At 42.2% G+C, this 12,500-nt stretch overlaps 1 protein-coding gene and 1 long non-coding RNA gene across 5 annotated transcripts in view; both read right to left on the bottom strand.

The window, feature by feature from the left end:
* Positions 1–223: 223 nt before the first annotated feature.
* The window catches only part of LOC118379912 (DDB1- and CUL4-associated factor 1), a 60,748-nt gene continuing 48,471 nt past the window's right edge, over positions 224–12,500 (bottom strand). For all 4 annotated transcript variants that reach the window (XM_052526215.1, XM_052526216.1, XM_052526218.1 and 1 more), the window contains 7 exons: positions 12,414–12,498; positions 11,723–11,956; positions 11,142–11,340; positions 10,970–11,043; positions 9,846–9,938; positions 9,253–9,487; positions 224–2,240 (listed from right to left, as the gene is read on the bottom strand). In XM_052526215.1, the coding sequence (XP_052382175.1) occupies positions 2,161–2,240; positions 9,253–9,487; positions 9,846–9,938; positions 10,970–11,043; positions 11,142–11,340; positions 11,723–11,956; positions 12,414–12,498 (1,000 nt within the window). In that variant the 3' untranslated portion in view covers positions 224–2,160. The remainder of the gene's footprint in view (positions 2,241–9,252; positions 9,488–9,845; positions 9,939–10,969; positions 11,044–11,141; positions 11,341–11,722; positions 11,957–12,413; positions 12,499–12,500) is intronic.
* Positions 2,291–3,832, bottom strand: LOC127932043 (uncharacterized). The gene is made up of 3 exons (XR_008143685.1): positions 3,621–3,832; positions 2,652–3,041; positions 2,291–2,573 (listed from the first exon to the last, which is right to left on the bottom strand). It is a non-coding gene; the product is annotated as an uncharacterized LOC127932043 (long non-coding RNA).

The following is a 12,500-nucleotide window of genomic DNA, read 5'->3' on the forward strand; positions in this document are numbered from 1 at the left end:
CATGAAGCTGGTTGAGAGAATGCCAGGAGTGTGCAAAGCTGTCATCAAGGCAAATGGTGGCTATATGAAGAATCTCAAATATATTTGGATTCCAAACACTTTTTTGGTTACGACATGATTCCATATGTGTTATTTCATAGTTTTGATGTCTTCACTATTATTCTATAAATGTAGAAAATAGTACAACAATTTAAAAAAAATGAAACCCTTGAATGAGTCTGTGTTCTAAAACGTTTGACTAGGTAGTGTAAGTGGTATATATATTTTTATACATACATATCTATATATGGCTGTTTAAATATCAATATGTATCCACATTATTCAACACTGACCTCTAGAGGCCATTAAACTCCCTACACCCGTTTACCACTACAGAACACCCTTTTCACACTATGCAGATGTGATCTTTTTACATTGCCCTGTACAGCACCATTCCAGCAACTATGCTGGATGTGTAACCGGGCCGGGCCAGTACAGCTGGGCTCCGTGGTGTGAAAAAGGGGTACAAGAGCAAACATAGGAGCATTCAGTTACATTTTTATGAATATTTTATATTAATTGTCACTGGCATTTGACAAAGTACAATAACCCCCTCAAAAAATTATAATATAGTAAATAAATTAACAGTTTTGAAGCTATACATCCTTTTGACTCTTGACTGGTTAGCTTGACAAAGTTTTGCAAAACAACAGTCAATCTGAAACACTAAAATAATGAAAAGTTGTCTGCCATTGTTTGTTGTCATAACTTCAATTTAACGGAGAAGGTTGCATCCTTAAAGCGATAGTAGTCTTAGTATCAACGAGTTAACAGGGCTGGATGTAGGAACGAGCCCTGTTCTGTCCTGGACCTGTTCTTGTCTGTTAAATGTTATGTATTAATGTCATGTTCTGTGTTCTGTATTAATGTCATGTTCTGTGTTCTGTGTTATGTTTCATGTTCTGTGTTCTGTATTATGTTTCATGTTCTGTGTTCTGTATTATGTTTCATGTTCTGTGTTCTGTATTATGTTTCATGTTCTGTGTTCTGTATTATGTTTCATGTTCTGTGTTCTGTATTATGTTTCATGTTCTGTATTCTGTATTATGTTTCATGTTTCATGTTCTGTGTTATGTTTCATGTTCTGTGTTCTGTATTATGTTTCATGTTCTGTGTTCTGTGTTATGTTCTGTGTTCTGTGTTCTGTTTCATGTTCTGTGTTCTGTATTATGTTTCATGTTCTGTGTTCTGTGTTCTGTTTCATGTTCTGTGTTCTGTATTATGTTTCATGTTCTGTGTTCTGTATTATGTTTCATGTTCTGTGTTCTGTATTATGTTTCATGTTCTGTGTTCTGTTTCATGTTCTGTGTTCTGTATTATGTTTCATGTTCTGTGTTCTGTATTATGTTTCATGTTCTGTGTTCTGTATTATGTTTCATGTTCTGTGTTCTGTATTATGTTTCATGTTCTGTGTTCTGTGTTGTTTCATGTTCTGTGTGGACCCCAAGAAGAGTAGTTGCTGCTTTTGCAACAACTAATGGGGATGCTAATATAATAACAAACACAAGAGCAGTAGCTATTTTACAGATACAAATCCCCAAAATTAAAACATACCCAATTAAAATATCAAAAGAAAAAAAGTTAGTTATATTGAAGAAAAAAAAAGGCCAACAAAAATCTAAATTTTCTTTAAAAAAAATCTTATTTTTGTACAATTCAAATTGCTACACGTCAGATAAAGAAAGTCTTGATAGTTTTGTCTAAGTGTCCTTCGGTCTAAAATATCACGTCTCTTTCCCCTGTCAAAGTAGTGTAGACTTCCAAATGGAACCCAAGACCCGACACCCAAGAACATCTTAAGAGGCATTGAAAAGCAATGCAATATTCTCTGATCTACAAGAGCGCCAGGCGTGTATAGTTGCTCGGGGTTACATTCGGAATTCAGTGGGTAGCCTGTCATCTCCAACAACACCATCAGTCAACAGTCACCGGTCCTTAACTATTACCATCTCACACCTGGGATTGCTTCAAATACCATCTTTTTATTTCATATTTTCTCTTTGTGCATATGAATTCACATTCATAGGGGGGTCCCCCAATTTCTCCAGCTTAAGTGGCAATGGGAGGATACTTGTTGTGTCTCTTTTGTCACTTCCTGGTTGTCATGTCCTGTTCGCCGTTTTAGTCGCTCATAGACAGGAAGAGTTGGTCCTCCAGGTCCGAGGTGTCAGTGCTGCCGTCTGAGCTGTCTGAGCTGTCAGCTGTATGGGAAGAGAAAGATGGTGTGAGTGTGTGTACTTACTAACTTTGACTGTTCCCCAACAAACTATCATGGTCCAAACAAACCAAGACAGTACCCCCTGTATATAGCCTCCACATTAACTCTGTACAAGTACCCCCTGTATATAGCCTCCACATTAACTCTGTACAAGTACCCCCTGTATATAGCCTCCACATTAACTCTGTACAAGTACCCCCTGTATATAGCCTCCACATTGACTCTGTACCAGTACCCCCTGTATATAGCCTCCACATTGACTCTGTACTGGTACCACCTGTATATAGCCTCCACATTGACTCTGTACCGTAACACCCTGTATATAGCCTGCACATTGACTCTGTACCGTAACACCCTGTATATAGCCTCCACATTGACTCTGTACCGGTACCACCTGTATATAGCCTCCACATTGACTCTGTACCGTAACACCCTGTATACAGCCTCCACATTGACTCTGTACTGGTACCCCCTGTATATAGCCTCCACATTGACTCTGTACCGTAACACCCTGTATATAGCCTCCACATTGACTCTGTACCGGTACCCCCTGTATATAGCCTCCACATTGACTCTGTACCGTAATACCCTGTATATAGCCTCCACATTGACTCTGTACCGTAACACCCTGTATATAGCCTCCACATTGACTCTGTACCGTAACACCCTGTATATAGCCTCCACATTGACTCTGTACCGTAACACCCTGTATATAGCCTCCACATTGACTCTGTACCGTAACACCCTGTATATAACCTCCACATTGACTCTGTACCGTAACACCCTGTATATAGCCTCCACATTGACTCTGTACCAGTACCCCTGTATATAGCCTCCACATTGACTCTGTACCGGTACCCCCTGTATATAGCCTCCACATTGACTCTGTACTGGTACCCCCTGTATATAGCCTCCACATTGACTCTGTACCGTAACACCCTGTATATAGCCTCCACATTGACTCTGTACCAGTACCCCTGTATATAGCCTCCACATTGACTCTGTACCGGTACCCCTGTATATAGCCTCCACATTGACTGTGTACCGGTACCCCTGTATATAGCCTCCACATTGACTCTGTACCAGTACCCCTGTATATAGCCTCCACATTGACTCTGTACCAGTACCCCCCTGTATATAGCCTCCACATTGACTCTGTACCGTACCCCTGTATATAGCCTCCACATTGACTCTGTACCGGTAACCCCTGTATATAGCCTCCACATTGACTCTGTACCAGTACCCCCTGTATATAGCCTCCACATTGACTCTGTACCGGTACCACCTGTATATAGCCTCCACATTGACTCTGTACCGTAACCCCCTGTATATAGCCTCCACATTGACTCTGTACCGGTACCACCTGTATATAGCCTCCACATTGACTCTGTACCGTAACACCCTGTATATAGCCTCCACATTGACTCTGTACCGTAACACCCTGTATATAGCCTCCACATTGACTCTGTACCGTAACACCCTGTATATAGCCTCCACATTGACTCTGTACCGTAACCCCCTGTATATAGCCTCCACATTGACTCTGTACCGTAACACCCTGTATATAGCCTCCACATTGACTCTGTACCGGTACCCCTGTATATAGCCTCCACATTCACTCTGTACCGTAACACCCTGTATATAGCCTCCACATTGACTCTGTACCGGTACCCCCTGTATATAGCCTCCACATTCACTCTGTACCGTAACACCCTGTATATAGCCTCCACATTGACTCTGTACCAGTACCCCTGTATATAGCCTCCACATTGACTCTGTACCGGTACCCCTGTATATAGCCTCCACATTGACTCTGTACTGGTACCCCTGTATATAGCCTCCACATTGACTCTGTACCGTAACACCCTGTATATAGCCTCCACATTGACTCTGTACCAGTACCCCTGTATATAGCCTCCACATTGACTCTGTACCAGTACCCCTGTATATAGCCTCCACATTGACTGTGTACCGGTACCCCTGTATATAGCCTCCACATTGACTCTGTACCGGTACCCCCTGTATATAGCCTCCACATTAACTCTGTACCAGTACCCCTGTATATAGCCTCCACATTGACTCTGTACCAGTACCCCTGTATATAGCCTCCACATTGACTCTGTACCGGTACCCCTGTATATAGCCTCCACATTGTACCGTAACACCCTGTATATAGCCTCCACATTGACTCTGTACCAGTACCCCTGTATATAGCCTCCACATTGACTCTGTACCAGTACCCCCTGTATATAGCCTCCACATTGACTCTGTACCAGTACCCCCTGTATATAGCCTCCACATTGACTCTGTACCAGTACCCCTGTATATAGCCTCCACATTGACTCTGTACCAGTACCCCCTGTATATAGCCTCCACATTGACTCTGTACCGTAACACCCTTTATATAGACTCCATATTGACTCTGTACTGGTACCCCTGTATATAGCCTCCACATTGACTCTGTACCGTAACACCCTGTATATAGCCTGCACATTGACTCTGTACCGTAACACCCTGTATATAGCCTCCACATTGACTCTGTACCGGTACCACCTGTATATAGCCTCCACATTGACTCTGTACCGTAACACCCTATATATAGCCTCCACATTGACTCTGTACCGTAACACCCTGTATATAGCCTCCACATTGACTCTGTACCGTAACACCCTGTATATAGCCTCCACATTGACTATGTACCAGCAGCCCCTGTATTTAGCCTCTACCTACATGTACATACTACCTCAATTACATTGACTAACCGGTGCCCCCGCACATTGACTCTGTACTGGTACCCCCTGTATATAGCCTCCACATTGACTCTGTACTGGTACCCCCTGTATATAGCCTCCACATTAACTCTGTACAAGTACACCCTGTATATAGCCTCCACATTAACTCTGTACAAGTACCCCCTGTATATAGCCTCCACATTGACTCTAATGTAACATCCTGTATATAGCCTCCACATTGACTCTGTACCGGTACCCCCTGTATATAGCCTCCACATTGACTCTGTACCGTAACACCCTGTATATAGCCTCCACATTGACTCTGTACCAGTACCCCCTGTATATAGCCTCCACATTGACTCTGTACTGGTACCCCCTGTATATAGCCTCCACATTGACTCTGTACTGGTACCCCCTGTATATAGCCTCCACATTGACTCTGTACCGTAACACCCTGTATATAGCCTCCACATTGACTCTGTACCAGTACCCCCTGTATATAGCCTCCACATTGACTCTGTACCAGTACCCCCTGTATATAGCCTCCACATTGACTCTGTACTGGTACCCCCTGTATATAGCCTCCACATTGACTCTGTACCGGTACCCCCTGTATATAGCCTCCACATTGACTCTGTACCAGTACCCCCTGTATATAGCCTCCACATTGACTCTGTACCAGTACCCCCTGTATATAGCCTCCACATTGACTCTGTACCGTAACACCCTGTATATAGACTCCATATTGACTCTGTACTGGTACCCCCTGTATATAGCCTCCACATTGACTCTGTACCGTAACACCCTGTATATAGCCTGCACATTGACTCTGTACCGTAACACCCTGTATATAGCCTCCACATTGACTCTGTACCGTAACACCCTATATATAGCCTCCACATTGACTCTGTACCGTAACACCCTGTATATAGCCTCCACATTGACTCTGTACTGGTACCCCCTGTATATAGCCTCCACATTGACTCTGTACTGGTACCCCCTGTATATAGCCTCGTTATTTACTATTTAATTATTTGCCATTTACATTTTTTTACTTATCTATTTTTTTACACCTGTTGTATTCAGCATTTCACTGAAAGGTCTACTACACCTGTTGTATTCAGCATTTCACTGTAAGGTCTACTACACCTGTTATATTCAGCATTTCACTGTAAGGTCTACTACACCTGTTGTATTCAGCATTTCACTGTAAGGTCTACTACACCTGTTGTATTCAGCATTTCACTGTAAGGTCTACTACACCTGTTGTATTCAGCATTTCACTGTGAGGTCTATTACACCTGTTGTATTCAGCATTTCACTGTGAGGTCTACTACACCTGTTGTATTCAGCATTTCACTGTAAGGTCTACTACACCTGTTATATTCAGCATTTCACTGTAAGGTCTAATACACCTGTTGTATTCAGCATTTCACTGTGAGGTCTACTACACCTGTTGTATTCAGCATTTCACTGTAAGGTCTACTACACCTGTTGTATTCAGCATTTCACTGTGAGGTCTATTACACCTGTTGTATTCAGCATTTCACTGTAAGGTCTACTACACCTGTTGTATTCAGCATTTCACTGTAAGGTCTACTACACCTGTTGTATTCAGCATTTCACTGTGAGGTCTACTACACCTGTTGTATTCAGCATTTCACTGTGAGGTCTACTACACCTGTTGTATTCAGCATTTCACTGTGAGGTCTACTACACCTGTTGTATTCAGCATTTCACTGTGAGATCTACTACACCTGTTGTATTCAGCATTTCACTGTAAGGTCTGCTACACCTGTTGTATTCAGCATTTCACTGTAAGGTCTGCTACACCTGTTGTATTCAGCATTTCACTGTAAGGTCTACTACACCTGTTGTATTCAGCATTTCACTGTAAGGTCTACTACACCTGTTGTATTCAGCATTTCACTGTAAGGTCTACTACACCTGTTGTATTCAGCATTTCACTGTAAGGTCTACTACACCTGTTGTATTCAGCATTCCACTGTAAGGTCTACTACACCTGTTGTATTCAGCATTTCACTGTAAGGTCTACTACACCTGTTGTATTCAGCATTTCACTGTGAGGTCTACTACACCTGTTGTATTCAGCATTTCACTGTAAGGTCTACTACACCTGTTGTATTCAGCATTTCACTGTAAGGTCTACTACACCTGTTGTATTCAGCATTTCACTGTGAGGTCTACTACACCTGTTGTATTCAGCATTTCACTGTAAGGTCTACTACACCTGTTGTATTCAGCATTTCACTGTAAGGTCTACTACACCTGTTGTATTCAGCATTTCACTGTAAGGTCTACTACACCTGTTGTATTCAGCATTTCACTGTAAGGTCTACTACACCTGTTGTATTCAGCATTTCACTGTAAGGTCTACTACACCTGTTGTATTCAGCATTTCACTGTAAGGTCTACTACACCTGTTGTATTCAGCATTTCACTGTAAGGTCTACTACATCTGTTGTATTCAGCATTTCACTGTAAGGTCTACTACATCTGTTGTATTCAGCATTTCACTGTGAGGTCTACTACATCTGTTGTATTCAGCATTTCACTGAGGTCTACTACATCTGTTGTATTCAGCATTTCACTGAGGTCTACTACATCTGTTGTATTCAGCATTTCACTGTAAGGTCTACTACACCTGTTGTATTCAGCATTTCACTGTGAGGTCTACTACACCTGTTGTATTCAGCATTTCACTGTAAGGTCTACTACACCTGTTGTATTCAGCATTTCACTGTAAGGTCTACTACACCTGTTGTATTCAGCATTTCACTGTAAGGTCTACTACACCTGTTGTATTCAGCATTTCACTGTAAGGTCTGCTACACCTGTTGTATTCAGCATTTCACTGTAAGGTCTACTACACCTGTTGTATTCAGCATTTCACTGTGAGGTCTACTACACCTGTTGTATTCGGCATTTCACTGTAAGGTCTGCTACACCTGTTGTATTCAGCATTTCACTGTAAGGTCTACTACACCTGTTGTATTCAGCATTTCACTGTAAGGTCTACTACACCTGTTGTATTCAGCATTTCACTGTAAGGTCTACTACACCTGTTGTATTCAGCATTTCACTGTGAGGTCTACTACACCTGTTATATTCAGCATTTCACTGTAAGGTCTACTACACCTGTTGTATTCAGCATTTCACTGTAAGGTCTACTACACCTGTTGTATTCAGCATTTCACTGAAAGGTCTACTACACCTGTTGTATTCAGCATTTCACTGTAAGGTCTACTACACCTGTTGTATTCAGCATTTCACTGTAAGGTCTAATACACCTGTTGTATTCAGCATTTCACTGTGAGGTCTACTACACCTGTTATATTCAGCATTTCACTGTAAGGTCTACTACACCTGTTGTATTCAGCATTTCACTGTAAGGTCTACTACACCTGTTGTATTCAGCATTTCACTGTAAGGTCTACTACACCTGTTGTATTCAGCATTTCACTGTAAGGTCTACTACACCTGTTGTATTCAGCATTTCACTGTAAGGTCTACTACACCTGTTGTATTCAGCATTTCACTGTAAGGTCTACTACACCTGTTGTATTCAGCATTTCACTGTAAGGTCTACTACACCTGTTGTATTCAGCATTTCACTGTAAGGTCTACTACACCTGTTGTATTCAGCATTTCACTGTAAGGTCTACTACACCTGTTGTATTCAGCATTTCACTGTAAGGTCTACTACACCTGTTGTATTCAGCATTTCACTGTAAGGTCTACTACATCTGTTGTATTCAGCATTTCACTGTGAGGTCTACTACACCTGTTGTATTCAGCATTTCACTGTAAGGTCTACTACACCTGTTGTATTCAGCATTTCACTGTAAGGTCTACTACACCTGTTGTATTCAGCATTTCACTGTAAGGTCTACTACACCTGTTGTATTCAGCATTTCACTGTAAGGTCTACTACACCTGTTGTATTCAGCATTTCACTGTAAGGTCTACTACACCTGTTGTATTCAGCATTTCACTGTAAGGTCTACTACATCTGTCGTATTCAGCGCACGTGACAAATACAATTTGATGTTCAAATTTGATTTGGATTTTTTTTGCCCAAAAATCAAATCGATCAATGAATCAGACATCATCCTCTTGGTACCTGGGGAAACATAGTGCCTGGCCAATGCTGCCGGTCATGGTCTGCTTTTTTCTCTCGCTTCTAGTGGATGTTTTGTGTGTGATAAATGATTTTCCCAAGAAGACACCGCAGTTACTCACATCCCAGGTCAATCTCAGCATCGTTGTTCGAGTCATCCTCATCATCATCATCATCATCATCAGCATCGAGCAGCCTGGCCACTGCTTCATCATCCGAGGGAGAGAAGTCGTTACCTCCATCCTCCTCTCCGTCTCCTCCTTCGATCAGCTCGGCCAACAGCGGGTCAGTCTCCATGTCATCATCGTCGTCATCTTCATCGTCGTCGTCAGTGTCTTCATCACCGTCTTGATCCTCCTGGTGGGAAGGTGACACATTTTGAACACAAAGTGAAATATAAAATAAATAAATAATATATATATATATATATATAAAAATTAAAAACACAAATATATTTGAACACAGTTAACACAAAGGCAAACAGTGGGGAGAGGCTGGGATAAAAGCAGGTGTTTTAGTGACGGGCTAGGATAGGAACAAAGGTTCTGGTGTGTAACCCTGTGGGCTCTCAGAACCCAGATCAAAGAGCACTGGGCAGTATGGGTTGAAATGGAGAGACTGGATATTGGAGATCAGGAACACTAGGAGAGAGCTGATGTAGATAAGATGCTAAAGTTAGACTGAGTTTAGTAGAGAGAAGGACATCATTTCTTACCTGATCTTCATCATCCTCTCCCTCCTCAGCTAGTCTCTGTCTCCCCACTTCATACAGGCGACACACCGTGTCCATGTTGATAGAGTCCTGGTTCTAAAGACGTTAGAACACACAGCTTGAGATGAACTGCTGACCGACAGAGAGAACTACACTTCCCACATTCCACTCTTTAGAAGAACACACAGCTTGAGACGAACTGCTGACCGACAGAGAGAACTACACTTCCCACATTCCACTCTTTAGATGAACTGTTGACCGACAGAGAGAACTACACTTCCCACATTCCACTCTTTAGATGAACTGTTGACCGACAGAGAGAACTACACTTCCCACATTCCACTCTTTAGATGAACTGTTGACCGACAGAGAGAACTACACTTCCCACATTTCACTCTTTAGATTAACTGCTGACCGACAGAGAGAACTACACTTCCCACATTCCACTCTTTAGATGAACTGTAATATGGCATCATCAGGGAGCATTGCACCACCCTAATCCCTAATCCCTAGCCCTTTACCCCTAGCCCCTAATCCTTAACCTCTAGCCCTAAACCCCTAACCTTAAACCCCTAATCCCTAGCCCTTTAACCCTGGGCCCTAACCCCTAGCCCCTAATCCTTAACCTCTAGCCCTAAACCCCTAATCCCTAGCCCTTTACCCCTAGCCCCTAATCCTTAACCCCTAGCCCTAACCCCTAGCCCTTTACCCCTAGCCCCTAATCCTTAACCCTGGGCCCTAACCCCTAGCCCCTAATCCTTAACCTCTAGCCCTAAACCCCTAATCCCTAGCCCTTTACCCCTAGCCCCTAATCCTTAAACCCCTAGCCCTAAACCCCTAATCCCTAGCCCTTTACCCCTAGCCCCTAATCCCTAAACCCCTAGCCCTTTACCCCTAACCCCTAATCTTTAACCCCTAATCTTTAACCCCTAGCCCCTAATCCCTAAACCCCTAATCCCTAAACCCCTAGCCCTAAACCCTAAATAAGAATATGGGACACAAACAATACAGCTCATTCTTCCTACATGATAACAACGATATACTGATTGACAGGTAGAATGGAACAGTCAGGAGCAGAGCTGAAAGACATGGAATATCAGCAATGGAAATAAAACCGGGAAGTTTACCTCGATGACAGCCAGGTAGCAGTCCCTAGTGTCAGTACACAGGTCAAAGATATTCCTCTTCACATCCACAGTAGCTGAGGAAGAACATACAACCAGAAGTTCATTTCAACCCACATGCCCCAGGCCACAAAACAAAATCCCTATGCTTGACCTATGACCTTTCAGGTCATACCGATGGGTTTGTAGTCGGTGGCGTCAAAGGTTCTGAAGGAGGAACCAAAGGGACTCTTCATCTGTTGGTCCATCACGTCATCCTCCTCATCAGCCTGGAGCATGGCTCCGTACATGACCGTAGCGGCCTTGTTGAACACTCCTCTACACTGGTCCAAGGCAGGCACAGTGTGGAGGAGATGGAACGTTCTCAGGTCCCACTGGCATAGCTGGTCAAGGTGATCATCACTTCCAATGTTTTTACCTGGATAAACTCAGGCCATAGTTATAAAGGCTACGATTAGATCTCCCCTGAGTTTTTACACGTCTGGTGATACTCATGATATAAAAGCAGCAGGATGCCAAATCGCAGGAGCATTTTTTACAGGTTATCTTTTTTTGGATTTGTTTAAATTAGTTAGATTTGCTCTGTTAATAAAAGTGAGCATTAAATGTATTGCATGTATTGTATTGAGTTGTGACTGTTCTTTTTGTTAATAAAGTTGTTCATTTCCTTATTTGTTAATAATGTTATCCAAACAGGAAATAATAAGGACCAAAACAGGAAGTAATAAGGACCAAAACAGGAAGTAATAAGGATACAATCTCTGTGTTGATGATGACCTCGAGGCGGTTGGGATGGAACACGCCACTGATGTTCATATTGAACTTGTCAAACTTGTGGATGGCCTGAGCGGAGCGCACATCCCACATGACCCCGTCGTTGAGCACCAGGTCGTCGCTAGGGTTAAAGGTCGCACAGTTCCTCTTGTAGTTGTTGGCCAGGCCAGGGTCATTAAGGGTCAGCAACTTCTGGCCTGACTGGATGTCATAGATCTGGACACAAATGAAGGTGAAATTAACATCCTAAACTTGAGAAAACTGGTGCTGAAAAAACAAAAATAGGAATGGAATTAAAAAATAATAATTTTAAAACAAGATCGAATAAATTTAAAATTAAAATAAAAAACAAACAAGAATGGATTTAAAAAATAATAATTTTAAAACAAGATATAATAAAAATTTAAATTAAAATAAAAAAACAAAAAAAACAAACAAAAAAACAATGGATACATTTTTGTTTTTTAAACGAGAATGGATTAAAAAAAAAAAAAACAAAGGAGGCCAGCTCACTGCTCATAGGAAGCTCAGTGCGCGGGCCGCTCATTTCTTTATCCATACATCGGTGAATATGAATTATACACGTCCACTGGTGTTAAGACAGGGCCGGAGTTCAAAGAAGTTCAGCAACAGGTGACAGAAAAGACACGGTGTAAACGAAGAGTGGACTTACATGAGCTACCTGGTCCTTGGTGCCAATCACTCGGTCTTGTGACAGTTTACTGAACTCTACGTAATGGTCGTCCAAAAAGGAATGCCT

This window comes from Oncorhynchus keta, chromosome 10 (assembly GCF_023373465.1).
Source record: "Oncorhynchus keta strain PuntledgeMale-10-30-2019 chromosome 10, Oket_V2, whole genome shotgun sequence".
NCBI classification, from domain to species: domain Eukaryota; kingdom Metazoa; phylum Chordata; class Actinopteri; order Salmoniformes; family Salmonidae; genus Oncorhynchus; species Oncorhynchus keta.